This window comes from Raphanus sativus, unplaced genomic scaffold, assembly GCF_000801105.2.
Source record: "Raphanus sativus cultivar WK10039 unplaced genomic scaffold, ASM80110v3 Scaffold0445, whole genome shotgun sequence".
Taxonomy (NCBI): Eukaryota; Viridiplantae; Streptophyta; class Magnoliopsida; order Brassicales; family Brassicaceae; genus Raphanus; species Raphanus sativus.
In genome coordinates this window covers 1-27,111 of record NW_026615764.1, presented here as the reverse complement: position 1 = coordinate 27,111, position 27,111 = coordinate 1, and the positions used below count along the sequence as shown (strand labels likewise).

The following is a 27,111-nucleotide window of genomic DNA, read 5'->3' as shown; positions in this document are numbered from 1 at the left end:
ACAGTTATACAAGAACATGATTTTTTTTTTGTTCAAATAACCAAATAATGGTGGCATATGGTCAGTAAATTTATTAAATATGTTTTTTTATATATTACATTTTACGAGACTTTTTGTATAAGTTTTTTTTTTGAAAAATTGCATAACTCTGTGTATAAGTTAAAAAGTAAAAGGTGTGACAAGACAAATTATTATACCAAAAATGAAAAAAGATTAAATACAAACTAATAACAAATACAACACAAATTATAACACTATTAAATTCTATATATATTTAATAAAATATTATATATATGTCTAATATGTATATTATATATATATATATATATATATATAATGTTACACAAAATATATATAATATTATATACACATATTATATATACCATATATTATTAATTGAAATTTGACAAATCAATTTCCGCCCTTTAGGGCGGGTCCTAATCTAGTTCGCTACTTAAAAAAGCCCGATTCGCTTTTCACTCTCTCTGTCTCCTTCAAACTCGACTCACTCTCCCGGCGAGTTCGACTCAGAGATTTTTTTTCCTCAAAAAAAAAAACAGAAGAAGGAAGCGAGATGGCGAACGAGCTGATCAACCGGCGACACGAATCAGATCAACCCTCCGCCGATGCGTACTACCCGAGACCTACCAAACCGTCGTTCTCCTCCGTAACCCGTCCGATGCGTTACATGCTCCGCGAACAGAGACTCATCTTCGTCCTCGTCGGAATCGCAATCGCCACGTTAGCGTTCTCAATCTTCCCCCGCTCCTCCTCCACCCGATCCACCCCCTACTCGGATCCGTTCTCCGGCTACGGAATCAAACCCGAGGAGTCCTATGTCCTGTCCCTCCAGGCCCAGAGGAGGCCCAGCATCGAGTACATGAGCCGGATCGGGTCTACCGGCGGGAAGATCCCGCTCGGATTGAAACGCAAGGGGCTGAGAGTCGTGGTAACCGGCGGGGCGGGGTTCGTGGGATCGCATCTGGTGGATCGGCTGATTGAGAGAGGGGACACGGTGATCGTCGTCGACAATTTCTTCACGGGGAGTAAAGAGAACGTGATGCATCATTTCGGTAACCCTAATTTCGAGCTCATACGACACGACGTCGTCGAGCCGATCCTTCTTGAGGTGGATCAGATCTATCACTTGGCGTGTCCTGCTTCCCCTGTTCATTATAAATTCAATCCCGTCAAGACTATCATATCCTTTTTTTATTATTATTTTTTTTTCGAATTGAGTTTTTTTTTGTTTTGAGAGAGATGGAATGTGGTTTCTTTGACTTTGATGTGATGTGTGTGTACAAGACGAATGTGGTTGGGACGTTGAACATGCTTGGTTTGGCGAAGAGAGTGGGTGCTAGGTTTCTACTGACGAGTACGAGTGAGGTCTACGGTGATCCTCTTCAGCATCCTCAGGTTGAGACTTACTGGGGCAACGTTAATCCTATTGGTAATCATTCTCCTCTAATTAACCTTCCTTTATTCTATTTAGCAGCGTGCTGTGTTTTGCTTTGTTGTTCATTCGTTGGTTGTGTTTTTGAATCGGAATCTGAAATATTATTCCACCGTGACGTGACACGACGACGTTTTTGGCTTCTCTGTCTTTTTGTGGCTTTTGAATTTTCTTTCCTCCACTCTGTGTTCGGAAAATGCGCACGTTATAAGACAGGTGTTTTGTTGTGGTGTGCCTCATGTGCTTTCCTTTCAGATCTCTGAACAGTCAAACCCATTGAACCGTGAATAACGGGTCTTATACGTGTCTCTACTAGCCTGACATTTCGATAACATGCGTTCAAATTCTAGAGCTTTTAATGGTTTTGCTTTTACACATTCATTTTACTGACAGTTTCTTTTCTTTTTTTTTTTTACTGAAACGTGACTGGCTCGGATGGGGTTACTTGGCCGTCGTTGTGCTTTAATGAAAACTGTTCTTGACTTTTCCTTAAACGTGGTGGAATCATGTTTCTTGTACTTTGTTTGATTGATGACTGATTATGGCTGTAAACGGTTTGAAACAGGTGTTCGTAGTTGCTACGACGAAGGAAAGCGTACGGCAGAGACGCTTGCCATGGACTATCACCGTGGAGCCAATGTTGAGGTTATGTTTCTGGCTACTAACTGATGAGACAGATGGAGATGGAGTATGTTTTTCAGTGACTAACTTTGTGTGTGCCTTTGTTTGTTTGTGGTCACAGGTCAGGATTGCTAGGATATTTAACACCTACGGTCCAAGAATGTGTATTGATGATGGTCGTGTTGTCAGCAACTTTGTTGCGCAGGTTGGTTGGTTAATAATCTAGTGGCACAATCAGGAAATGATTTTAAGAATGGTTAAGTGGATCATTAGAGTAATGATGGGTTTGAATTGGTAATAATTGAACAGGCACTAAGGAAAGAGCCATTGACTGTTTATGGTGATGGGAAGCAGACACGAAGTTTCCAGTTTGTCTCTGATCTGGTAAGTCCTCTGCTTTTTCCTCCCGCTAAGAACGTTTCAATTATAGTACTACAAATTGCTAGGACAAACATCTTTTATTATATGTCATTTCTTTTGGTCCAACTTAAGATTTATTCTTACCTTCGTGTGGGAAAGGAAATACAAAAACAAATTGTGTATATTCAAGGTTTTGAAGTATCAAACCTATTAAGTTATTTTTTCTATTTAGTGGGGAGTACTATTTGGCGTAGAAAGAGTATACCTAGAGTGGGAGAAAAAAAAATACGGGAAGTTAATTTGTGTCAAGTCAAGTGAGCTCACATGTTATTGTAAGAGAGTGTGTTGTGGGATCTAAGAACATAGGTTTTAAACGTGAGACTCAAATCTGTGAGAGATAGATATAAAACGGTACTAACTTTAGCAATCTTATGAAGATGGGGAGGGTATCAATATCATGTGACAAAGGACCAAATGGGGGTCTGAACTTTATATTGCCCCTTTGTCCTGGTTTGGTTATTTTTTATCTCTTAATTTTGTTGTACTGAGTCTAGTTTTGTGTTTACTGTGATGTATAAAGGTTGAAGGTTTGATGAGATTGATGGAAGGAGAACACGTCGGGCCATTTAACCTGGGTAACCCTGGTGAATTCACCATGCTCGAGCTTGCTAAGGTCTCTTTATCTATATATATATACAGTAAACCTTTTTGATTTCTTTACATTGAAACCCTGGTGGATGTTGATGGTGTCTTTGATTTGGGTTGCAGGTGGTTCAAGAGACGATAGACCCAAACGCAAAGATAGAGTTCAGACCAAACACAGAGGATGACCCTCACAAGAGAAAGCCTGACATCACAAAGGCCAAAGAGCTTTTAGGATGGGAACCAAAGGTGTCTCTTCGTCAGGGACTCCCTCTCATGGTCAAAGACTTCCGTCAACGTGTCTTTGGTGACAGGAAGGAAGGCTCCTCCGCTACTGAAACCACCACCAAAACAACCTCAGCTTGAGCAAAAGGCAGTTGCAAGTAGCGGCCGTTGCGCTTGGTTAATGGTTTTATAACCAAAAACTTACAAAGGGCAATGCTTGCTTGCAGCTACAATGTGGAGAGAAGAGAGCTTCGTTTCTTCAAAATTATTTTGTTTTTGATTTTTATCTGTTTTGATATTATATTGGTGTAACGTAGAGTAAGAGTATGGTGGCCTTTTTACTATATTCATGGACCTCACTACAGTTTAAGAAATACTTGTCTTTTGCAGTTACAAAGTTTAGTCGGCATCGCATAGCTGTGTTTGAGTTAACAAGAAGACAATAGTAGATTTTAGACTCAAAAGTCAAAATCAAGGACGTTTTGCCTGAAAGAATAGAACAGTGAATGATAGAGATTAGTACAATGACAGAGTCTACTGTATATTTGGCAAGGAGACGAGCCGCAAGTTACTCGCTCCTTTCCCTTCAGTAATGCAACTTGTCTAGTTAAACATGTCTTTTGTAATTATTTAACTTTAGGAGGCACTAAACACCACTGCATCTTACTCATAAGAGATAGGGGAAAACACAAGTGAAAAATACAAGGGCAAGACTAGATTTAAGACTGATACTCAAAGATTATCTCCGTTGATGCAACAATTAGAATTTGACGAGAAGAAACAAGTACAAACAGCGACATCTCTCTCTCTCTCACTTGGGGTTCCTGAGGACGATAATGACAGAGTCACCACGGAGAAACATCTTGCTGATGAAGCGATCTCTGTTAACAGGAAGAGCTTTCTTCTTTCCTTTCCCAGTTTTAGGTACCTAAAAAAAAGAAACCATTGTAAGAAACGAAAAAATCTAGATAAACAGAGAGCATATACCAAAAGAAGTTATACCTCGGTCCACATTTCTCTGACGTTTTCCAGGACCATGTTGCAGTGCCTGTCAAAAGCTCTAACACGACCAAGGAGTTTCCTGTTGTTGCGGCAATTGATGAGCACCTGAGTGTTGTTCTTGACACTCATCATCAGAACAGAAAGGGGTCCCGTGTTGAACTCCTCCTCCTCCGTCTTTCCCTGCTAATCAAAGTACATATAGAAGAAGAGCTAATGAGAACTTTGATATCTCTAAGGAGTATCGTATCAACCAACACAAAAATCGTCTTCTTAATAACATCTCAAGTAGAAGAGAATCACAAAACCAGCAACATTCACACAGCTAAAACTCTATGGCAAATCTCTGAGAGATAAAAAAAAAAAGAAATCAAACAAGACAATTCTCAGAACAGTGTCTCTACTCACTAGCATAACCTCTAGAGGATACATAACAATACAAACACTAGCGAATTAGGATTTCTATAAGATAAAGGAGCTTCGAGAAATCAGTAAAAGAGAGAGAGAGAGAGTCTACTTACGTTGGTATCCTCTTCCATTGGCCTACTGCAAATACGAAACCAAAAAATCAGAGTGTTAGAGAGAAAAATCTTGGATCGAATTAAGAAATATAAAATTAGCAGAGACGAAGCGAAGAACACTAGGGGTATAGTAGAATACCTCATATTCGCTTGCAGCTCAACAAATTCTCCGAAGATTAGTCTTAAACCTGCAAAGGATTCGAGTGGGAAGACGATGAATGAAGAAACTATCAATAGGAAAAGCAGATCCAAGAAATTAGGGTTTTTACCAGCTAAATCTCGGAGCAGTCGAGAGACGAGAACGAGCGTTGAGAGTCACATGGCGGTTAAAAGAGGGGATGTATCTATAGCCCACATAACTATTCGGCCTCCATAGCATTGCACAAATGGGATTAAGGCCCAAATTCAAGGGATAAGCTATGATAGCCGGTTACACTAAGAGCATCTAAAAAAAAAAAAAGACTATTCTGAAGTTTGCAAAACTTCATATTTAAAATTTTACACTAGTCTTCTACAAAATCAAAACTTCAAACTGAACTTCAAAAGAATTTATATGTTACATCATAAACTTTATATTTATGATACTTAATTTAAACTCATAAAACTTTATTAATAAATAGCATATATATATATAATCTTACAGAATTATTAATTAATAAAATAATACATTAAAATATAAAATTTTACATAGAAATACATAATTAAATATTAAATTACAAGTAAAATACTATATTATTCTGTAGAACTATTTTCGTAATATTTCTATATATGATCAATTAGTGCATTTGTTAAGTTTTTCTAATATTGTTGTTATCTAAATTTAGTTTTGAAAAAAAAACTTATTTTAAAATGTTATTTAATTTTATTTGTAAAAGTTAAAATTATAGAAGAAAATTTGAAATATTTATGAGTTATATAATTTTGAAGGATTAAAAATATTAAAAGAAAAATATTTAAGAATCATAAATATAATATGTAACTGTAAGGATCAAAATGCAATGAAAAATATGAAACTTCAAATGTGAATTTTTGAGTAATAACACTTTATATTTGAAATTTTACTATTATTTTGAAGTTTTTTTTTAAGTAAAAAACTTCATATCTGAAATTATAGAGTGTTTTTTGGAGATGTTCTAATGTCGATCCTCTTGGATTATCCAAAGATTTTGGCTTTTCACACTATTATACTTTTGTTTTATTCATTTGATATTATTTCCTATGTATTTTGATGTATTTAGCTAGCAATTCTTTTTAGTATTCAATCCCATATAGAAACACCCGTATCTAACTTGCACAATGTGCAGCTACTTTGTGTTTCTTGACAATAATTTTATGTAATTTATAGTAACAAAAAATAGTTATAGAACAGATACCAAAAAATATCTCATCAAATAAAAAAAGAGACAAAAAATAAACTTTTACGCATCTTTGAAAATATTTTCATCATGTGTTTATAAATATGGCGGTTTAATTTTGTTTTAAATATTATTTAAATATTATATTTTAATCAAGTAACTAAATTTTATTAAAATTAATACTTATATAATTAAGCTTAGATACTAAATCATTTTATTTTAAGACCCTGATATTATCAAGTAGGTCCTAGAGCAAGGACTAATACAAAATGAACACAAGAAACAGATTATCCTCTGTTTGTTTATTACATAGAAGATCGATGGACCAAACGGCGTCCACCACCGTTTAACCCACAAAGCAGACTAGCATACTGCCGTTTAGGTTTCCCTCGATCGTTACAAGCGCCTTCCACGACCTTTTGTACGTTTGAGATGACATCTCGACGAACCGGAGTGACAGTGAGAGAAGCGGAGTCGCCGGTACGATCATCAAGCCAAGTAATGATGTCAGCAAAAATGAGGTCAACGTTGGCGTCAGGCTCACCAGAAGTCAACCCATGCCACATCCCTGGATAAAGTTTAATGGTTTTGTCACGTGAGCTTGCTTTCTCGAACAGGGCTTTGCTAATCTCTGGATCGGTCAATATGTCTGCTTCACCGTGAAGAACAAGGAAGGGTAATGTGATCTCGTGGAGACTGTCTTCGAGGTTCATGCTCGTTCTAAGCATCTCAAGTGCTGTTTTGAGTCTTGGTTTGTCTTGATATATCAGCTTGTTGTTCCTTATCTACATTTTAGGAACCATGTTTTAATAAGGACATGTACTTTGGTCTCAATTAATTCGTTTTGTTTGGATTATACCTCTTCGCGCTTGACCGGATCTTTGAAGGCAGCATCGATAACATCTTTGGTGGGGACGATCTTCCATTTTGGTATAATCTCTTCCACTCTCGTTAGTAGATTAATCACTACTGGATGTGGTTTTGCCTTCTCTGATATCTGCTCGTATAAACACACGCTTAACTAGGTAATTAAATGCTAACAAGTCTTCTTTTTTTTTTGACTAAATGCTAACAAGTCTTGTTTTATAATCAAAGGGATTTGTTTATTAAGCAAGCAATGATTAATGATAAAGATGAGTAGAAGAAACGTGACACATTACCTTACACATAGGAGCAACGAGAAGGGCAGCATTCCAGAAAGAAGGATCTCTCTTGTGAAGCAACAAAGCAACCGCACCTCCCATGGATTCTCCATACAAGAATCTGCCTTTTTCTTTGTATTCTTCTCGCGCTTTAAGCACCCAAAAGTCAAGTGTTATATGGATAGAGTATGGTGACAGAGATGATGCAAGAATAGTAGTTATTATTTAAGGTACCAGAGATCGAAGTGTAATAGTCGTAGCAGTCGTTTACTATGTTACTAAACTTCTTGATGTAACAACGAGCTCCTTTGGATCGACCATGACCTTCGTAGTCCATTCCAAATACCGCATATCCTGCTAAAGCCAGACGTATCCCGCATTCTAATTCAAACATAAACAATGTGATCATTCACTGATCAACTTTTTTCAAAATAACTTAATCCATGCCTAACTACTTTTTTGTTTTCTTCTTCATTTGTATATAATTTATTATAAACTATAGTGTGATTAATGTGTCTTTAACTCAAACAGTAGAAAGTAAAGCAATGTCTGCGATCACCTCTATGTTGGCAGAGAGAAGCAATTATTATATTTTGTTGTGAATTGGTGGGCCTCAATTCTCTTCTGTGGCCCAACTCCTAATACCTGCAACAAAGTGAAGACATTATTATTTCCATTTATGATAAAGTCGGTCAAAGATTTATACGAAGCATAAAGCAATAAGGAAACTCTATCATAAGTCTTATGATAATAGGAAAAGCCTGGTAGTATAAATAGGGACCTAAGCCATTGTTAGTCATCACGGTTTTCACAGCAATAGAGAGAGACATTAGTCAAGAGTTAAAGTCTTTTGTCTTAGAGGTCTAAGCTTTCTATTGTAATACAAGTTGTTTCCAGACTCTAATAATAAGAATACGTTTTGGTTAAGTTCTCATTCAAAGTTCTTAAAGCACAAGCAAGGTTAAATCCTTACAAGTGGTATCAGAGCAATCTGGGTTACGATTGCTAAGGTGCTTTAACAGAATGAGAAACGAGAAGTACGACAGGATCGATATAGATCGATTCGATGGGACAGGAGATTTTTCCCTATGGAAAGTTCGGATGTTGGCTCACTTTGGTTTCCTAGGGCTAAAGGAAATCCTAACTGATGAGAAGCTTCTACAGGATCCACCAGTCGTCAAGGAAGAAGAAGATGTTACCTTGAAGGACACGGAGAAGGAAGAAGCAGACAGCATCCCGACCGTTGATCCCGTTAAGCTCGGGAAATCGGAGAAAGCGAAAGATCTCATTGTATTGAACGTGGGAAACCAAGTCTTGAGAAAGATCAGTCACTGCGAGACAGCTGCTGCGATGTGGACAGCCCTCAACTTGCTGTACACGGAGACGTCCTTGCCAAATCGCATCTACCTGCAACACAAGTTCTACACATTTAAGATGAACGATTCTAAAAGCATAGATGCAAACGTAGATGATTTCCTAAAGCTAGTAACAGACCTAAACAACCTAAAGGTGGAGGTTGATGAAGAGGTTCAAGCGATACTACTACTAAATTCAATGCCTCAACGTTATGACCAGCTCAAGGAGACCCTCAAGTATGGACGAGACACTCTCAAGATCAACGAAGTTACCGGAGCTGCACGATCTAAGGAAAGAGAGTTAATGGAGAGTGGAAAACTCTCAAAGTCTCAAGATGAGGGCTTATACGTTGAGGATAGAGGAAGGTCATCTGATCGGGCTAACAAAGGAGGGAACCGGAACTGGAAAGGTAGATCGAAGAGTAGACACGGACGATCTAAATCAAGACCTAAATATGATAAGAACAACAAGGGTTGCTTTGTATGCGGGAAGGAGGGACATTGGAAAAGGGAATGCCCGGAGAGGAAAACGCATAAAGCTGCTAACGTAGCTGCAGAACCTAAGCAGCCACTTGTACTAACAGTTAGTACACACGACAGCAACTCGGAATGGGTCATGGACTCAGGTTGTTCTTTCCATATCACACCAAACAAAGATGTGTTGTTTGACCTAGAAGAATTCGAAGGAGGGAGAGTTCTAATGGCTAACAACACCCACTGTGATGTAAAAGGTATTGGTAAGATCAGGATCGTGAAACCCGACGGAACCATAGTGGTTCTTAAGGATGTGAGATACATGCCGACTATGAGCCGGAACTTGATATCTTATGGGATGCTCGAACGATCAGGATGCCATTATGAAGGAAAAGACTTTATGATCAGGTTCTACAAGGACGGGAAGGAGGTCATATCAGGGAAGTTCAACGAAGGTCTTTACTATCTACAAGGGACAGTGTCTAAAGGAGAAGCTAACATGTCTAAAGCGGCGATCGACAAAACAACTATATGGCATTCTAGACTGTGTCATATGAGTTTAAAGAATCTGAAGGTGATGGTAGAAAAGGGATATGTACCGAAGAAAGAAGTGGATAAACTTGAGTTTGGTGAGACGTGTGTATTGGGTAAATCTCACAAACAAAGCTTTCCAGCTGGGAAACATACCACTAAGGAGATTCTCGAGTACATACATTCAGATTTATGGGGAGCTCCATCAACTCCAGAAAGTCTAGCCGGTTGCAAATACTACATAAGCTTCATCGATGATTTTTCACGCAAAGTTTGGATCTACTTTCTTAAGACGAAAGACGAAGCCTTCAGCAAATTCGAAGAATGGAAGGAAGCAGTAGAAAATCAAACGAAGATGAAGATTAAATGTCTAAGAACAGATAACGGCCTTGAGTTTTGCAATCAAAAGTTTGATAAACTATGCAAAGACTCGGGAATCAAGAGACACAAGACTTGTTCGTATACTCCACAACAAAACGGGGTTGCGGAGCGGATGAACAGAACAATCATGGACAAAGTCCGGTGCATGCTCGTGGAGACAGGATTAGGGCAAGAGTTTTGGGCCGAAGCCGCGTCAACGGCCGCATATGTGATCAATCGATCTCCAAACTCTGCGATTGATTACGAGCTACCCGAAGAACGATGGACAGGTACTAAGTGTGACTTAAGTAACCTTAGAAGGTTCGGGTGCTCCGCATTTGTTCATAAGGTTCAAGATAAAACAAGTCCAAGGGCAATAAAAGGAGTATTTGTGGGATACCCATTCGGTATTAAAGGTTACCGTGTGTGGATGCCAGAAACTGGTAAGTGCGACACCAGTAGGAACGTGGTATTTAACGAAGAAGAGTTATACAAGCACACAGAACACGCCAAGAAAGAAGCGGAAGTTGCGAGCATGGAGAATAAAAGAAAAGAAAACCGAACGAGAAGAGTGACGTTCAAAGAAGATTTGATAGAAGGCCCGACTCCATCAAACGTTGACGACGAGGAGCAAACTGCTCAAGGTGGAGAATCTATTTTAAAGGAAACGTCTAATAGCTTAGAAGAAACCGTGTCTAGTGAAGAAGATGAAAACGTTTCAGAAACAGAGACGAGTAGTGATGGTTACATGCTAGCAAGAGATCGAGTTCGAAGGCAAATAAAACCACCGTCAAGATTCGAAGACGAAGATTTCGTAGCTTACGCACTAGCAGCAGCAGATGAGATAGAAATAGAAGAGCCTAAGACTTTCGCTGAAGCTATGAAAGGCAAGAACCGAAAGCAATGGAAGAATGGAGCAGATGAAGAGATGGATTCACTCCAACGAAACCGTACATGGAGCTTGATTGAGAAACCTGAGAATGCAAAAGTTATAGGATGCAAGTGGATTTGCAAGTTAAAACCAGGGATACCTGGAGTAGAAGAGCCAAGATATAAGATGAGATTGGTGGCTCAAGGTTTCTCACAACAGGAAGGGATTGATTACAACGAAGTGTTCTCTCCGGTGGTGAAACACGTATCAATTCGCATCATGCTCTCATTCGTGGTTAACAACGATTATGAACTCGAGCAGATGGACGTGAAGACGGCATTCTTACATGGTGATTTAGAAGAAAGGATTCTGATGAAGCAACCAGAAGGATATATTAAGAAAGGGGATGAAAATAAAGTGTGCTTACTTAAGAAATCCCTATATGGGCTAAAACAATCTCCAAGGAGATGGAACCATAGGTTTGATTGTTTTATGAAGTCTCAACAGTTTATAAGAAGCAAAGAGGATCCGTGCGTCTACATGAAGAATGTCAACACGGCACAAGCGGCATTCTTACTCCTATACGTTGATGACATGCTCATAGCTTCTGGAGATAAGCAAGAAATCAGAAACATAAAAGAGAGTTTGAGCAAGGAATTCGAGATGAAAGATATGGGAAAGGCATCGAGAATATTAGGAATGGATATCATAAGAGATAGAGAGAAGGGAATCCTAATATTATCACAGGAGGGCTATCTACGGAAAGTAGTAGAAACATTTGGAATGACAGATGCAAAGGCCGTAATTACACCAACTTCATCTCAGTTCAAACTAAGGAAACTAAGGCCAGAGCAGAAGGAAGAAGAAAGAAAACTCATGGAAGATATTCCATATTCAAGTGTCGTGGGGAGTATTATGTATGCAATGGTCGGTTCTCGACCGGACCTAGGTTTTGCAGTGGGATTAATAAGCAGATATATGTCTGAACCGGGAAGAGAGCATTGGGAAGCTGCTAAGTGGGTTTTAAGATACCTAACAGGAACTACAGGAAGGTGTCTCACGTTTACTAAAGGTTCAAAGTTTAGTATCGAGGGGTTTTGTGACTCTGACTATGCTACAGACCTAGATAGAAGAAGGTCAGTCACAGGATACGTGTTTCAAGTTTGGGGAAATACGGTAAGTTGGAGATCGGGGTTACAAGACGTAGTAGCTCTTTCAACAACCGAAGCCGAGTACATGGCTCTGACCGCGGCTGCAAAAGAAGCTTTATGGCTAAGAAGACTATGCAAGGAACTCGGATTTGATCAGGAAAGTGTCAGGATAAATTGTGATTCACAAAGCGCTATAGCCCTAGCAAAGAATCATGTTCATCACGAACGAACTAAGCATGTCGACACTAAGTATCATTTTATCAGAGATGTAGTCGAAGATGGCAGTGTTACTCTATCTAAGATTCATACTAGCAAGAACCCAGCAGACTTTCTAACTAAGGCCTTACCAGGGCAAAAGTTTGATCTCTGTTGTGAACTCCTCAAGATAGCCTAAGAGAACGGCACGGCAGGTAACTTCGTTATCGATTCACCTCGCACAAGAAGAAGTAATAAGGTTAGAGCAAACAAGTTACTTCTTATCGATAACAAAGAAGCTCAATGGTTACAAGGAAGTTACCTGCTAGGAAGATGCGAGGCAAGGAGTTCTAAGACAAGGAGGTCTCAGCTCAAGGTGGAGTAAGCTGAGATAAATCAAAACAGGAAACAAGATGACTAAAGTCAGGTTAGGGAACGTCTTAAACTGCTAAAGTAAAAGCTGAAGAAAGACGAGTACCTCAAAATGATAACAAGGAGGCTCAATGGATCATCGGATAAGGTTAACGACACAGGGAATGTCTTAAACAGCTAAGTACAAAGCTGAAGGGAGACATGAGTCGTTGTCGCAGCGGAGGAGGCGCACACGGTTTCGCCGGATAAGCTGAAAGAGGATCAGAACATTGAGGAGTTATCAACAGGATTTCACTATCTAAACAGGTTAAAGACAGGAGAATCAAGAGGACTACAACTCAAATTGAAGAATCAAAGAGAGCTAACCGAAAAAAAAACATTGGGACGTCAAATGTTCGGTGAAGTTGTCTCTTGTCTCGGACGGTATGAAGAGAAAAATTTCTCTCACGGGGAAGGAGGAGTCGCGATCTTCTTTTCAAATACAAACTAGGTTCGGAGGGAGAGACGGAGTCGAAGAAACGACGCAAAGGATTCAAGGAGGAGTTGAGTCGTGTGGGTAAGATGAAATGGAGGATCGAAGAACCTTGACGAAGGATCGGTTCGATTAACGCCATCACCTCTCGGAATCGTCATCATCGCAAGCGTCCGTCATCCATGGGAGAAGAAGAAACGTCTTTGGTGATATCGAAGAAGAAGAGGAAAGATGGGCTGGAGAAATTGAAGCCCAAGGTGGAGTTTGTGAATTGGTGGGCCTCAATTCTCTTCTGTGGCCCAACTCCTAATACCTGCAACAAAGTGAAGACATTATTATTTCCATTTATGATAAAGTCGGTCAAAGATTTATACGAAGCATAAAGCAATAAGGAAACTCTATCATAAGTCTTATGATAATAGGAAAAGCCTGGTAGTATAAATAGGGACCTAAGCCATTGTTAGTCATCACGGTTTTCACAGCAATAGAGAGAGACATTAGTCAAGAGTTAAAGTCTTTTGTCTTAGAGGTCTAAGCTTTCTATTGTAATACAAGTTGTTTCCAGACTCTAATAATAAGAATACGTTTTGGTTAAGTTCTCATTCAAAGTTCTTAAAGCACAAGCAAGGTTAAATCCTTACATTTGTACATAAAAATTTAATGAGGCAGATATTCAAAAACATGATTAGTTGTCAAAGACGACAATCAATTAAGGCCGGTCACGAGTTTCTCGTTGTGCAAAGGGCTGAGAGAAACGGAACTAAATATTTAGATCCGTGGGGACTCTATTATATCCTCTTGAGATTTGTTTCTTGCCAATAACTTATTAACTTCTACTGTTAGGTATACGATCACGTTGATCATTATTGGATACAATTAGAGACACCATGACCATACCTCCATAACCTTTTACTAATTAAAACTATGATTATTTTTTATTATCTACTATACTAACGCTCGGTCACCACCATAAATTAGAGCAAATCATAAAAGAGAAAGATGAGGATAGAGCTAACGTTTCCCCAAAATTAAGGGATAAAATAATATATTAGATGTCAAGATGGGGTCAAAGAAACACGTGGAGAATGTAGATGAATAACAAGGACCAAATCATAAGTACGAAACAGACAATGGTGTAATTGGTCATACCTCTGCAACCAACAACAGCTTTTGTTATAAATAAATTTCTTTCTATCTGCTGCTTAGAAAATGAGTGTCATTATCTTTCACGATTTTCCATAGTATATTGTAATCGTCCACTTTATACGATATAGACAATTTTTTTCCTATTCTTTTCAATAAACTCACTAATAAAACAAAAACAATTAACAAAAGGTTCCACCAATAGAGATCGGATCTGCAATCAATTATAAATACATGGTAGAATAGATACTATATTCAAGTTTGAATTCAAGGGAAAAGAAAAATCATGGATTACCACACAAATCGCTGATGATTAGTTAATATAAATCCGATCTGCATGCATGTCGGTGTAACAAACACTCGACATATTAAAACAAACAAACAAACATAACTTGGACAAGAGATCAGATATTTTCTACTGAGTGTAGCTCTTAATTAACTACGATACTAATTCAATCAAATAATCAGACCATATGTATAACACACATGTTTGAATTAATGGTCTAATTAAGATTATTTCTTAATTTGTTTTTTGGTTTTCTTTTGGGTAAACTGTGGAGAAAGGAGAGCATTAAAGGATGATAATTAAATACCTCTCATGAAGACACTGCACTCCATCCCATAGCCTGCAGCACATTGATTCAATTTTCTTCTTTTATTTTATTTTATTTGGGATTAAATAATTTAAAAAATTATAAACTAAGGTAGTTGATGAACTTAAAACAAATATTAATAGATGATTCATGAACAAGGAGAAGAATAAGATGTTACCATGGCAGAGGAAGATGAGAGCTTTAGGAGGAGAAGAAGATGGAACCCATCTGCAAGCGAACAACTCAACGTCTCTCGAGTTTCTTATATATTCCTGTGCAGTAGTAAACAAGAAAAATGTTAATTATGTTTTCTGATATATAGAGAGATCATAGTAAGAAAAGTGATCAAGGATCCGAAGAGAGAGAGACCTCATGGTAATCAAACTTTAACTTCATCGTCATGCTCGTTCGTTGGTGTGTATGCTATATGCTTTCACATATTATTTCGATTTACTGTCGCCAGGTAAGAGAATAGAGAAAACTAGCTAACTGCGTTTCAGAGAGAGAAGCCTGGAGGCGGTTATATATTTGATCTTGATAATACTTTATTTTTCTATTTTTCCTTTCTTTTTCTAAGAGGAGCACTTAATTTTTATAGTGGAAATAAATAAATAAACCATACCCAACTTGGGTTTAAAGCAGTCCATTAAGAGTCCCCCTTTGTGTTCTGGATTGGGCTTTAATTTTCTTTGGTGGTAGGTGTTTGGATAGATGTTCACCTATTTGTGGGTCTGTGAAGAGATGGATTTGTGTGTGTGTGTTTTTTTTTTGACAACGGATTTGTAATGTGTTATTAGCATTTTTTAACCTATAACATTATATCTAATGACTAATGCAATCAGACCCAAAAAGAACTGGACATGTGAATCAGAAACCCATTAGATGCCCTGTGCTGTGAAGGACAAATGAAAAGAGCTGATTTCACTTAGTCTCGGCGCTTAGGTAACATAGCTAGCTATCACAAGACATGTTCTTTCAAAACGAGATCAAGCTGCTCTTATTACAACTCTTAACTAAGTTAAAGCATTTTTTATCACTTGTCCAAATTATAGCTCTAAAAATGGATTTAATTCATTGTTTTAATTTGAAAACAAGGATCAGCAAATAAGAAAATAATCTCATAAGTAAAATGTCTTAACAGAAACAGCATAATAATATCCTGAAGTGTGCAACATCGATAATAATAGCAAAAAGTTTCGAAACATTCCATGAAACAGCTAAACAAAACAATCATAATCATCATGAGATGCTCTGCTTAGTTCAACCTCTGGGCAGCCTCCTTGGCAAGAACCCTCTCCTTAGCTTTGGTCTTGGCTTGAGACTTGGATCCCATTATACCTCCTCCCCACTTCTTCCTGTACTCCTCGTACTTGTCGTTGAAGTTTGCCTATTCAAAACCCCAAAAGACAAAACATATAAGTCAAAGGATCCCAACTTTTCACTACTAATCTTCCAATTGTAACCACTAAAGTTGAGTAATGTTTTTTTACCTTGATGGCTTCAAGGATTTTGCTGAACTCGAGCTTGTCCTCGTTCTTGACAGTGGTCAAACACAAGCAAGCAGCAGTCTTCTGGTGAACCACCTGGATATAAATGCGTAAAGAGTGAATAAAAGACTTAAAACACCAAATGAAATGTAAAATGCATGTAGAGGCGAATTGTATTTTTACCGTTCCGAGACGAGATTTGCCTTTGACAATGCAGTAAGGCACTTCCATCTTTCTGCAAAGAGCAGGCAACCAGACGACGAGCTCGATGGGGTCAACATCGTGAGCAATGACAACAAGCTGGGCCTTGTTCTGCTCGATGAGGTAAGTCACGTGGTTGAGACCATACTTGACGACAATGGGCTTCTTGGACTCAGAAGGCTTGCCCTCAGCCTCGGCTTGGGCCTTTTTCAAAAGACGATCCTTCTTAGCGGCCTTGTCCTCTGGCCTGTACTTCATGAGAACCTTGAATAGCTGGGTTGCGAGGTTCTTGTCAAGAGTCTTGGTGAACTGGTTCAAAGCAGGAGGGACCTTGAGCCTCTGCTTGAGGATACGCTTCTGCCTTTGGAGACGGATGGACTTGGGCCATTTGATGTAACGAGTCAAGTCCTTCTTTGGAGGCAAAGCACCTCCGATACCGAACTGCTTTGGCCTTCTCTCAAACAATGGATTCGTAACATTCTCCTGATAATGAAAGAAACACAAAAAAATCGAATCAGACAATGTGTTGTTGCATAATGCCTAGATGAAACAAAGAAATAGAGCATTTACCGTCTTCTTCTTCGTGACTGCTTTCACTCCCCTTTTGGGTGCCTACCCAATTCAACAAATGTAACAGAACCGATCAAACAAAATGGCATTGGAAACAAAATAGGCTTGGTAATCGAAATCGAAATAGAGTAGATTTGGTAAGCGCAGTAGGACATAACACAACAAGATCCAGAATGAAAGAAGCTGTATTAGAGTAGGACTAGGCGTAAATCGACATACCATTGCTGTCGATTACTGGAGGTAGACGGCGGAGAGCGGCAAAGACTGAAACTAGGGTTTAATGTTATCACTTTATATATAGGACAAGACAGGACAGATCCAATAATGTGTGGTAACATTCATGTCTATTTTATTATTAAAGCCTTTTAATACAAAAGCCCAAATCGATGGCCCAATAATATATACTAGCAAGCATACTGAAACACTGATTTATATTAATTTATTATATATCAAATTATTCATTTTAAAATGCCTCTTTAATTTTGATTTGTTAAAAGTGAAAACAAAGTAGCTATTAAAAATTGAACATATGACTTACTAGTATCAGTTTTGATGTTTGGGTTGTGTGATTCGGACCGTCAATCATCCACTGGTTCAAATAATGTTTTTTTTTTTTTTTGGTTCGGACCGTCTCTTTGAGTTTCACTTTCTTTTTCTTAGCAAATATTATTACAGACAAAGAGGTAATACCAATAAAATTATGGGTCTACTAGAGACCGACCATCCAACTGGTTGAGGCAACTAAATATGTCTGTGAAACAGAGAGTTCGGTAATGATTTTGCCACGTCCCAGTTCCAGGACACAAGTGTGTTGATGAATGGACTCTCATCTGAAACCTGCAACCAACAATGCTGTGAACAAAGACTTAGAAGAAGACTGTTTCCTAATGTTGACAGGTGAATGAGGAATGTGGATGCATTTAGAGTTGAGAAAAGTTGGGTTCTGAAATTGACACCTTAGTGTTGTCGTTGTTGTTGTTGTTTGAGTAGATCATCAGTTCTGGTGGAATTAGCCAAAACACTGAAAATAGAGACGAGACCAGCGGTGGTAACAACGTGAGACCAGTTTCTAGTCCGAATAGCAACAGCTGCTCCAGCCACAGCTCCTCCCATCAAAGCATTCAACTGAAAAAAGGGTCCATCCAACTAATCAAAGATCTACTCTACTGATAAATAACAAAAAAAAAAAAAGAGAGAGAGAGACATAAATCTAAGGACCTAACCCAATCACTCTTCCCTCGATATCTTTGAAGCCCACAGTTGGTCATAGTAAAGATACCACTCACTATACCTGAAACGAAGACCAAAAGAAAAAGGAAAAAAAAAAAAACAATGGGACTTTTATCATCATTGATACTTAGATACCAAATCACAATATGAGAAGCAACCACAAAACCAAATAACATATAAAGTAATTCAAAAACTTAGAACCAAAGTATCTTCAATAAAAACAAAGAAGGGAGATTTAGTTACCGCATTGAAACCCGATTCTGCCAATCGATTTGGCCTAACCAAAAAAAAAAAAAGAGAATAACAGTTGATATGAGACACAGCAACAGGAAGAAGAAAGAAAAAAACGAAAAGATTAAAGAGAGATTGGGGTTACTAACTAACCACATAGGAAGCCTGAGAAACGCCGCTTAAACCTGACGAAGCAGCTTTAACTCATCAGCAACGATAAAGTTTTTTCTCTAAAATCTTAAATTAAAAAGAAAAGAGAGATTGATTTAATACCAAGTTTACGAGCGTTATAAGGTCCGGCGCAAAACCCATATAATCCACCTGCCTGAGAGCATCCACAAAATCTGAATATCTGCAAATGTGATAGGGAGCAGATTCTAGAGAATTGGAGGAGAAATTAATTACCGTGGAAACGCGGATAACTGACTCGACGGCGCGGGAAGAGCAAGGCACGCCGGCGAGCAACTCCTCCTCCATCTCTCTCTCTCTATTCTTCCTCCACCACCACGATACAAAACCCTCTCTTTTTTTTTTGTATTCCTCGAACTGATTAACCAATATTATTAAATCAGACCGGGCCCGATTTTAATTCCGGTTTGGTTCGGTTTTCTTATAAGAAAGAGTTACCTGAGATAAGAGTGTGTGTGTGTATTAGAGAGGACTTCCTTCCTTTGATCGGATTCTCTGGCCTTTCCTCGTCCGAGGTTCTTTCTTCTAACTTGTGAGTGGACAGCAACATAGAGAGAGAGACAAACATCATGTCAAGTTTGTTATATTGCCGACGCCTTCTCTTGACATCTTCTTCTTCTGCTTCGATTCACTCATCTTCCATTTCCTCGTTTCTGCTTAATAGTAGTAGAAGAAGAAGAAGAACATTTTTGTGTTCTTCACTCTCCGACACGAAAACAGAGGATGCCAGAAGAAAGAGACCGCCTTTGAAATCCTTTACCGTACACTATCTCGTGAACTCATGTGGGTTGTCCTTGGAATCCGCTAAATCTCGTTCTAGATTCGTAAAGCTTTCATCTTCCAAGAGACCAGACTCCGTCCTCGCTCTCCTCAAGAACCATGGCTTCACCTTCGAACAGATCACCAGAGTCGTCAAATCATTCCCCAGCATCCTCATAGTCAACCCCGACCAAGTTCTCTCTCCAAAGCTCTTGTTTTTCCGTTCAATCGGGCTATCCAGCGTTGATACAGCCAAACTCATCTCAAACTGTCCCACCACGCTCTCCCTTAGCTTGCACAACAGGCTCATCCCTTGCTACGATTCCCTCAAGAGCATACTTGTGGAGAAGGAGAGTATCCTCAAGTGTTTGAGACGCGGGTACTGGATCTTCACGTTGGACACTGTCAAGTACTTGGCTGCAAGGCTCTCTCTTTGTAGAGATGCTGGGGTTGAAGACCAGAGCATCAGAAGACTGGTCCAAAATGGTCCTCTCGTGTTCTTCTGCTCTGAGAGGAAGTTCAACGAGGTCTTAACCAGAGTACGCAGCTTTGGTTTCGATCCCAAGAAGATGTATTTTGTTCATGCTATGTTGGTTTTCTTTCATGTTAGTGAGTCCACTGTGGAGCACAAGTTTGAGCTGTACCGACAGTTTGGTTGGTCAAGAGACGAGTTCGTGGCAGCGTTCATGAGATTTCCAAACTGTGTGAAGATATCGGATGAGAAGATAAAGGGAACCATGGAGTACCTTGTAAACAGTGCTGGTCTCAAGGCCAGCGCCGTTGCTATGCACCCTTTTGTTTTGGGTCTGAGTCTGGAGAAGAGAATCAAACCAAGGAACATGGTCATCTCTGAGCTTCTCTCTAAAGGGTTTGTCAAGAAAGAAGAGTTGAACTACTTCCAGATCCTCAAGGTTAAAGAAAGTGTTTTTGTGGATAAGTTTGTTCTCAAGTTTCAGCAGCTTTCTTCTCTCCAGCCATCCCTATAGTTTCTTCTCTTTTGTTTTCTGCGTATTGTGGCATGTACTACTTTGTTGGTCTGTTATTGATTTGATTATAATTGGGTCTCATGTTAACATGTTAGTTTCAGATGTAATACATAAATAAAAGGAGATATTATAAATATGATATCTGTTCAAAGACTTCCATAAACAAATAGAGATTTTATAGTTATGATCTCTGTTGAGTATATAGTAATGAGGCTTTATCAAGAAGCAGCTACAGACTCAGACAGTTCTTCCATGAGTTCCTTTTGCTCCAAAGCAGCACAAGCCTGCAATAACAACGCAACAGCATTCCTTCAGGATACATATAATCATTTCTAATTACTACACACATTCAAGTTTTCAAGGTAGGGAGGGAGGTTACCTGCACTGCATCCTCTAAGCCACCTTCAAGAAATGATGTAAGCGCAAAATTCATCTTTAGCCTATGATCAGTCACTCTACTATCCTGTAATATTTCAGACATCATAAGCATTACACCAACCATCCTGTTTTAATAGTAACGCTCTGAATAATTCAAATCCGTGTATTACCTTATAATTATATGTTCTTATCTTTTCTGAACGAGCTCCAGTCCCTACCTGTTTTCGCATGAAAAGATGAATATTCATTCCAAGAGTCTGAATCAAAAAGGTTTGTGGGAATAGTACTACAAAAGTGGACCTGAGATTTTCTTTGATCTCTTATCTTCTCTTGTTGTTCCCTTAATTTTATTTCATACCTATATATATATATATATATATATATATATATATATATGGCAATATCTCATCACATCAATAAGAAAGTTCTGAAGATGAAGAAAGGAGGCTGATGATACTTTTATAGGGTTGCTTACAGTTTTGCTCGCAGAAGCTGGAAAGCACGAGCCTTGTTTCGTAGCTGAGTCCTTTCTTCAGTACAGAAAATGCGTATCCCTGATGGTTTATGGACTAGGTCTATAGCCGTCTCCACCTTGTTCACATTTTGCCCTGCACAACAACAAGACCACTCTTCAGTAAAATAGCAAAGTGAAATTGCGAGAGAAACATTGAATGAAAGTAACCAATGTTTAGACTGACCTCCAGCGCCACCAGATCTCGCAGTTGTAAGTTCAATGTCCTTGGGGTCAATCACAACTTCCACTTCATCAGCCTATAACAACAACATACAGTTTCAACTGGTCACTAAGTTTTCATAATTGAAACAAGAACATATGCAATGTGTAAAATCTTAGTTGACCTCTGGCATGATGGCTACAGTAGCTGTAGAAGTGTGTACACGGCCCTGTGTTTCTGTTTGAGGGACACGCTGGACTCTATGAACACCAGATTCGTACTTGAGCTTACTATAGACACGGTTTCCTTTTATCTCCATCACACACGTCTTGTAACCTCCATGTTCAGCCTTATAAAACAGAGGAAGATATTAAAAGTTATGTCTCTAAGTTGCAAAGCCTTACTGCAACGTTGTTTAAAATGGCAGAGAAGAGAGCGTGTCTTACCTCAGAGCATGAAACCAGAGAAAACTTCCAAGAGCTGCGCTCGCTGTACCTCTGATACATCCGCACCTGCAAGTAAATAATAATGCAATAGCAAAATGGTGAATAACCATCATATTGCATTTTAATTTGGGAACTTCCGATCACAACAAGATCCTGGAATCAGAGCAGAAAGAAGAAGAAAAAGGGAAGCATGTACCTACAAGGTCACCAGTCCAAATAGCAGCTTCATCTCCACCAGTTCCTGCTCTGACTGTAGAAACAAGTAACTCTCTTTATATTACTCGTCCACGAATGATACTACTACTTGTCAACAAAACAATCACTCAGTTTTTTACCTTCGAGCAATATGTTTCTGGCATCAAGAGGGTTGGTAGGAAGAAGTAGCATCTGAATTGAAACAAGCAAACGCAAGGTTACAACATGAAAGATCCCAAATAAGAGGGACAAAGTGCATATACAAATTATTGAAGTCAGTAACATCCAATAAAAAGGGGTGTAAAGTGTAAACCTTAAGTTGTTTTTCAAGCTCCTCAATTTCTTTAGAGAGAGAGTTGATTTCAGATCCTATCATTTCAACCATTTCTTCATCATCTCCAGCCTCTTTCGCCAAAACTGAATCAACAAACGGAATAAAAAAAAAAAACCAACTCCAAGGAACAAAAAGCAAGCAGAAACAAAGAAAAAAAAAGGGAAGGAACCTTTGGATTCTTGTAACTGCTTCTCACAGTCTTTGAATCTCCTGAATACGGATACAACCTAGGAATAATTCAAACTGAAGTCAATATCAAGAAACCCAAACAAAAAAAAAAAAAGATTCAAACTTTACAGCAAAAAAAGGTAAATGAGAAACCTCGTCAAGCTCGGACATGGACTGTGCAAGTTTCTGGTATTCAGAAGGATTTGAAACAACATCTGGGTCTGCTAGTTTTACCTACATAACCAAATTTTTCAAAAACTCTGTAACATGTTTCCACTGTAAAAAACAAAAGCTTTTTAAGGACATACAGATAACTCCTTCCATGTCTTCTCAACAGACTCCATTTTCGTGATGAGGTAAGGCTCCTACAATTTCTCAACCAGTTTAATTAATCCATCAGCTATCAACATAACTATGAAGTATTTGACTCAAAATTAGGACAATTAGGGTTACAATCACTTACGGCCATACAGACGAGTCGTGGAGTCCTGCGTGACGGTCTTAAACACACTCCTCCTGCAGGTGGCTGTCTCGAACGTAAGTTTATTAACGACGGTGCATAAGAGTGCAGATTCACCAAGGCCCGAGCCATTGGACTCGTCGTCAAGCTATTCATCTCGTCGTTAAAGAGAGGTTGTGGTGGTGGTGGAAGACGAGTGGCGCGTGATTTTGCTCGGATAAGGAAGAAAGGAACAAGCCTTTAGAGTTTAGAATGATGATGATATACGTGTTTGGCTGTGAGGACTATAGTATCTTCGTTATGACGACCTATTTATTGGACCTTTTAAACCTTCGATTTCAATACTCACCGCTATCTTACTACTTCACAAGTCGAGAAACATCAATGACTTCATGGCCCAATGGATAAGGCGCTGGTCTACGAAACCAGAGATTCTGGGTTCGATGCCCAGTGAAGTCGTTTCTCATTTTTATTCTCTCTAGTCAAAAGTTCAAAAACAAAACCTTCTGAGGCGTTTAGAAGCTTTCAGTTGTGTCGGAACTATAACTCTTGTGTTTACTTTTGCTTTTTTTTTTTTTTTTGGTTGGAAGCGGCAGCAGCCGCAGATTCCACAAAATTTCATCTCTTATTCCGGCGGAGACGATGTGTATCTACAGAATCGGTAGAGCCTTACCCTTCTCGGGTCTCTTCAGGTTCGTTCAACTTCATCTTCTTATTTTCCTTTATGATGAAGATGTGATTTGATTTAATCCACATGTAAATATGTAATGCTTTGTGTTGTTTCTGTCGAAATGCTGAGACTTTCAATTTTTACAGGCAGCTTGAGAAAGAAGCCGAAACTGTGATCAGTGTCCTGCAACCTGGCCCATTGGGAATCATAAAACACAAGTTCACACCTCAAGAGATTCGTCAGGCCAAAGCTACAGTGTGTAGATCAGTCGAGAATTGGAGAAGACATTCAAAGCTTGACCATTCTAATGGCGTTTTAAATCATTTCATCTCTAATAAGTGAAAAAAATTGAGCACATCTCCACTCTTGAATAAAAATGCCTTTTTTCATTTATAAAAACAATTCTTAAATTATTAATGCAAAAAAAGCATCTGTTAGTTATGAATAAGCATTGCTGATTACACACTTGCACTTGTTGTTTAAAGACATGACAGTGCATTTGTAGTAGAAGGCAACAAAACAAAGTAGTATAGATTCTTTAAACCCAAATGGCACCGGCTCTTCTTAGCAATGCAGCTAGTTGGTTCTTGACTTGGAGTGTCATCACCTGGTTAGCACCACCGATTAACTGTTCCCCTATGAACACAGCTGGTACACTCGGATTACACCCCATCTGTACCAATGCTTTCTCCACCTCCTGGCCGTTACACAACTGATCAAGCTCGTACACCGTCATCTTTGCTCCGTACCCTGAGATCAGTGTTTGGATTGAATGGCTCATGCAGCAACTGCTTTTGCTGAATATCACCACTGGTTTCTCTGCAACTAAGCTTCTGATGCTTTCCATTTGGATACTTAGTAGGTAGGGAATGTAATACTTAAGTGTAAGAGGGAACGCAATGGTTGTGTTTTTGTTTTGATGCTATACAACGTAAGTGTCTATTTATAATGTTTGATGATTGGAAGAAGGGTAAGATTGCGTAAATCAGATCTTTGTCACTACTTTTCTATACCTTTTGTTCATAGCCCACCAATGATGTGCGCCCTTTGGCGTTCCCTAAAAACTGCATGAACTTAAGATTCTTTCTTTCATATTTTTTTAAAAAATGTGAGAACCAAGTGGCATATACAGTTCATGAGCCTTTACCAAATATGGAAATATCATTGCCAATGGTTTAGTGCTGATCCAAGGATCCAAGGTGGTTTGCAACAGTGTGATTACGTTGCAATACCTTTTTATTTTTGCTTTTGATGGCATTTACTGAGGTGGAGATTGGACTATGGTTTTTATCTTTTCAAGCAACAATAGATTCCCCCCACACACAGTTTTCAGCCTCAAAAGGAACAGAAAGCAATAAAGAAAAGAAGAAGGAAAAATATATCGTCTCTGATGTACTTTTTCTGCTAGTGTGACCTGGAGTCTAGAGAGCAAGTGAGTGTATGATCAGACCCAAGATCTTGATTTTAGCTTTTTTACGCCATCTTCGCAACCATTTTTCCAAAGTTATATATTTAGCTTTACACTGTATTCAAAAAACAATCTGAATGTGAGAGTTTGTCTTAACTCTTAAGAGTTCTTCTTCTTTCTTGTTGCATTGACTCTCACAAAAAAGATAAAGAACCCCACCAACCAATCCATTTCTGTGGATTCTTGAAACCATATTTGGAAATCCATAGAAATGAGGAATCTTTTGGTAGAGAAGGGCCATGTGTCAAACATTTCATCATGATTGACTTATTACTTATGTTATGATAATAATAATAATAATAAGAGCATAGATTCTTGTTCATCATATATTCTCTTCAAGATCTCTAGAACAGTCTGTTTTACCAAATTGGCTCCCACAATTTCCCAAAGGCCAATCATAGTATGTTGTTATCTTCTCCACAGAACTGCTACTACATTGGTGCGTTAATGGAATGAAAACTTGGAACTGTAATTAGTGAACAAAGTATGCTTCCAATTCGAAGTTACAGGGAGAAAACATTAAAACAAGAATTAGAATTTCAGTAAAACTTCTGATACAAAGAAAAGTACTTCGTCAAAGCTCATTCTTGACGAGCACGACGGAGTTATAGTGTTCACCGAGCCCAAAAGCATGCCGGTGATACGATAACATGAGGCTGGAGTCATTCCCTGACTTATACTCTTTGCCCATTTCAACGTCAGGAAATGATCCTGAAAACACCATTATGTGTTTCCTCAAGCAATGCGTCAAGGCTCCTAGCTCCAACTGACCGCCCCAGGCAGCCGTTGACTCCACTTCTCTGCAGTATTTCTCAAACCGCTCCTCCGCAGACTCTGTTTCTGATAAGAAGAAGGGGATGAAATCGGTTTTGTGATCTCTCATGTATGCAGCAGCCATTTCTCTTAGCTTCTGGTACGTGTAAGGAGGAGATGCACCGAGCTGGTGCTCTACTGCTCGGTAAAGGCAATGTCCGTCTGGTTTGATCTCGCTGACTGTTAGCCCAGCGGTTTAAGCTTCTTCTCGAGCTTTAGGTTCTCGACCATACGATCACTCGTCACATTGCTTTGTTCCTCTTTGATTCTCTGCTCTCTGTCCGCTTCTTCTTTGGCTCGTTTCTCGCGCCTTTTCACGCTCTTGCTAGGCTTGTGGAGTGTTCTTGCTGGAGCAGTGACAGAGACTCCAGCGATGGCTCTCACCAAAGTGTCGATATCTCCTCCTTTCTTCTCACTCGTTGTTTCGATGTTGCTGCTACTACTGCTGCTGCTGCTAAAACCTTGCGAGGCGAGCTCTTTGAGCTGTTTCTCTTTGAGCTTTGTGGAGAGTTTTGAAATGTCTTGTTCGACTTGCTTCTTCTTAGCTTTCTGCTCAGCTTTGCTTCCTTTAGCAGCTGCCTTTTTTCAACTCCGTCTCCTTGTTCTGTACTTGTTTTATCTCTTGCCTAGCAGTAAAGCAAACATCATCATAACAACAACAACACTTGTGATAAATCAATAAGGTTTTAGCAGCAGCAGTGGTGGTGGTTACCTGTGCCTAGCAAGCATCTCATCGACCGTTTCATGTTGCTCCATCGTGATTTCATCCTCGGACACATTATTGTCTGCCATTTAACGAGCCTAACAAGATAATACCAAAAAAAAACATTGATTTCGTTCAGTTTTAGTTTGGTCCTCAATTAAAAAAAAAAAAAAGATCAGACAATAATAACACTCGGCGTAAACAAACAAAAACAAACAACTCATTATATGAAGAGATTCTCCAAAGCAATAAACCAAGATCGAAACACATTGACCAATTCAATAAATAATCTTCTACTACTAAACACTATAAGA

The 27,111-nt window shown here is 38.9% G+C and overlaps 9 protein-coding genes, 1 non-coding gene and 1 pseudogene across 14 annotated transcripts; 4 read left to right on the top strand and 7 right to left on the bottom strand.

Moving 5' to 3' along the window:
- Window positions 1-467: 467 nt before the first annotated feature.
- Window positions 468-3,690, top strand: LOC108836183 (UDP-glucuronic acid decarboxylase 2). The gene is made up of 7 exons (XM_056996949.1): window positions 468-1,202; window positions 1,304-1,450; window positions 2,019-2,098; window positions 2,196-2,279; window positions 2,384-2,458; window positions 3,015-3,107; window positions 3,203-3,690. The coding sequence occupies exons 1-7, from the start codon at window positions 575-577 to the stop codon at window positions 3,440-3,442; spliced, it is 1,347 nt and encodes a 448-aa protein (XP_056852929.1). The 5' UTR covers window positions 468-574; the 3' UTR covers window positions 3,443-3,690.
- A 253-nt stretch (window positions 3,691-3,943) lies between these two features.
- On the bottom strand, window positions 3,944-5,179 carry LOC130502204 (uncharacterized). Of its 2 annotated transcripts, none has more exons than XM_056996951.1 (5): window positions 5,091-5,179; window positions 4,961-5,009; window positions 4,822-4,846; window positions 4,304-4,483; window positions 3,944-4,229 (listed from the first exon to the last, which is right to left on the bottom strand). In XM_056996951.1, exons 2-5 carry the CDS (start codon window positions 4,963-4,965, stop codon window positions 4,113-4,115), a joined length of 327 nt encoding a protein of 108 aa, XP_056852931.1. In that variant the 5' UTR covers window positions 4,966-5,009; window positions 5,091-5,179; the 3' UTR covers window positions 3,944-4,112. The 2 variants fall into 2 exon arrangements, with proteins under 2 accessions (XP_056852931.1, XP_056852930.1); XM_056996950.1 differs by having other exon boundaries at window positions 4,304-4,486; window positions 5,091-5,174.
- A 1,138-nt stretch (window positions 5,180-6,317) lies between these two features.
- On the bottom strand, window positions 6,318-15,390 carry LOC108852001 (caffeoylshikimate esterase). 3 transcript variants are annotated; one of them, XM_056996947.1, is made up of 11 exons: window positions 15,014-15,109; window positions 14,836-14,868; window positions 12,994-13,412; window positions 12,734-12,877; window positions 12,408-12,641; window positions 8,518-8,725; window positions 7,878-7,963; window positions 7,553-7,699; window positions 7,337-7,467; window positions 7,036-7,173; window positions 6,318-6,961 (listed from the first exon to the last, which is right to left on the bottom strand). In XM_056996947.1, exons 8-11 carry the CDS (start codon window positions 7,653-7,655, stop codon window positions 6,482-6,484), a joined length of 852 nt encoding a protein of 283 aa, XP_056852927.1. In that variant the 5' UTR covers window positions 7,656-7,699; window positions 7,878-7,963; window positions 8,518-8,725; window positions 12,408-12,641; window positions 12,734-12,877; window positions 12,994-13,412; window positions 14,836-14,868; window positions 15,014-15,109; the 3' UTR covers window positions 6,318-6,481. The 3 variants fall into 3 exon arrangements, with proteins under 3 accessions (XP_056852927.1, XP_056852928.1, XP_018480983.1); XM_056996948.1 differs by lacking the exon at window positions 8,518-8,725; XM_018625481.2 differs by lacking the exons at window positions 7,878-7,963; window positions 8,518-8,725; window positions 12,408-12,641; window positions 12,734-12,877; window positions 12,994-13,412 and adding an exon at window positions 15,205-15,390 and having other exon boundaries at window positions 15,014-15,107.
- Window positions 15,391-15,932: 542 nt separating this feature from the next.
- On the bottom strand, window positions 15,933-17,424 carry LOC130502203 (60S ribosomal protein L7a-2-like). The gene is made up of 5 exons (XM_056996946.1): window positions 17,313-17,424; window positions 17,094-17,135; window positions 16,506-17,006; window positions 16,326-16,418; window positions 15,933-16,222 (listed from the first exon to the last, which is right to left on the bottom strand). Exons 1-5 carry the CDS (start codon window positions 17,313-17,315, stop codon window positions 16,091-16,093), a joined length of 771 nt encoding a protein of 256 aa, XP_056852926.1. The 5' UTR covers window positions 17,316-17,424; the 3' UTR covers window positions 15,933-16,090.
- Window positions 17,425-17,727: 303 nt separating this feature from the next.
- On the bottom strand, window positions 17,728-19,088 carry LOC108848465 (outer envelope pore protein 16-4, chloroplastic). 2 transcript variants are annotated; one of them, XM_018621836.2, is made up of 7 exons: window positions 18,960-19,088; window positions 18,828-18,879; window positions 18,708-18,739; window positions 18,567-18,600; window positions 18,317-18,384; window positions 18,050-18,218; window positions 17,728-17,945 (listed from the first exon to the last, which is right to left on the bottom strand). In XM_018621836.2, exons 1-6 carry the CDS (start codon window positions 19,029-19,031, stop codon window positions 18,051-18,053), a joined length of 426 nt encoding a protein of 141 aa, XP_018477338.1. In that variant the 5' UTR covers window positions 19,032-19,088; the 3' UTR covers window positions 17,728-17,945; window position 18,050. The 2 variants fall into 2 exon arrangements, with proteins under 2 accessions (XP_018477338.1, XP_018477337.1); XM_018621835.2 differs by having other exon boundaries at window positions 17,728-17,930.
- A 99-nt stretch (window positions 19,089-19,187) lies between these two features.
- Window positions 19,188-20,559, top strand: LOC108848464 (uncharacterized). Its single transcript, XM_018621834.2, has one exon. The coding sequence runs from the start codon at window positions 19,313-19,315 to the stop codon at window positions 20,486-20,488; it is 1,176 nt and encodes a 391-aa protein (XP_018477336.1). The 5' UTR covers window positions 19,188-19,312; the 3' UTR covers window positions 20,489-20,559.
- Window positions 20,560-20,597: 38 nt separating this feature from the next.
- Window positions 20,598-23,418, bottom strand: LOC108848463 (peptide chain release factor APG3, chloroplastic). Its single transcript, XM_018621833.2, has 15 exons — window positions 23,147-23,418; window positions 22,992-23,048; window positions 22,837-22,917; window positions 22,685-22,742; window positions 22,495-22,598; window positions 22,322-22,373; window positions 22,187-22,236; window positions 21,987-22,052; window positions 21,725-21,889; window positions 21,565-21,637; window positions 21,342-21,474; window positions 21,167-21,224; window positions 21,037-21,084; window positions 20,868-20,951; window positions 20,598-20,772 (listed from the first exon to the last, which is right to left on the bottom strand). Exons 1-15 carry the CDS (start codon window positions 23,297-23,299, stop codon window positions 20,707-20,709), a joined length of 1,248 nt encoding a protein of 415 aa, XP_018477335.1. The 5' UTR covers window positions 23,300-23,418; the 3' UTR covers window positions 20,598-20,706.
- A 111-nt stretch (window positions 23,419-23,529) lies between these two features.
- TRNAR-ACG (transfer RNA arginine (anticodon ACG)) lies at window positions 23,530-23,602 on the top strand. The gene has a single exon. It is a non-coding gene; the product is annotated as a tRNA-Arg (tRNA).
- Window positions 23,603-23,705: 103 nt separating this feature from the next.
- Window positions 23,706-24,215, top strand: LOC108852057 (uncharacterized). The gene is made up of 2 exons (XM_018625543.2): window positions 23,706-23,835; window positions 23,960-24,215. Exons 1-2 carry the CDS (start codon window positions 23,786-23,788, stop codon window positions 24,153-24,155), a joined length of 246 nt encoding a protein of 81 aa, XP_018481045.1. The 5' UTR covers window positions 23,706-23,785; the 3' UTR covers window positions 24,156-24,215.
- An 8-nt stretch (window positions 24,216-24,223) lies between these two features.
- On the bottom strand, window positions 24,224-24,660 carry LOC108852056 (monothiol glutaredoxin-S6). The gene has a single exon (XM_018625542.2). The coding sequence runs from the start codon at window positions 24,658-24,660 to the stop codon at window positions 24,352-24,354; it is 309 nt and encodes a 102-aa protein (XP_018481044.1). The 3' UTR covers window positions 24,224-24,351.
- A 1,071-nt stretch (window positions 24,661-25,731) lies between these two features.
- Window positions 25,732-26,912, bottom strand: LOC130502205 (OVARIAN TUMOR DOMAIN-containing deubiquitinating enzyme 5-like; annotated as a pseudogene).
- Window positions 26,913-27,111: the final 199 nt, after the last annotated feature.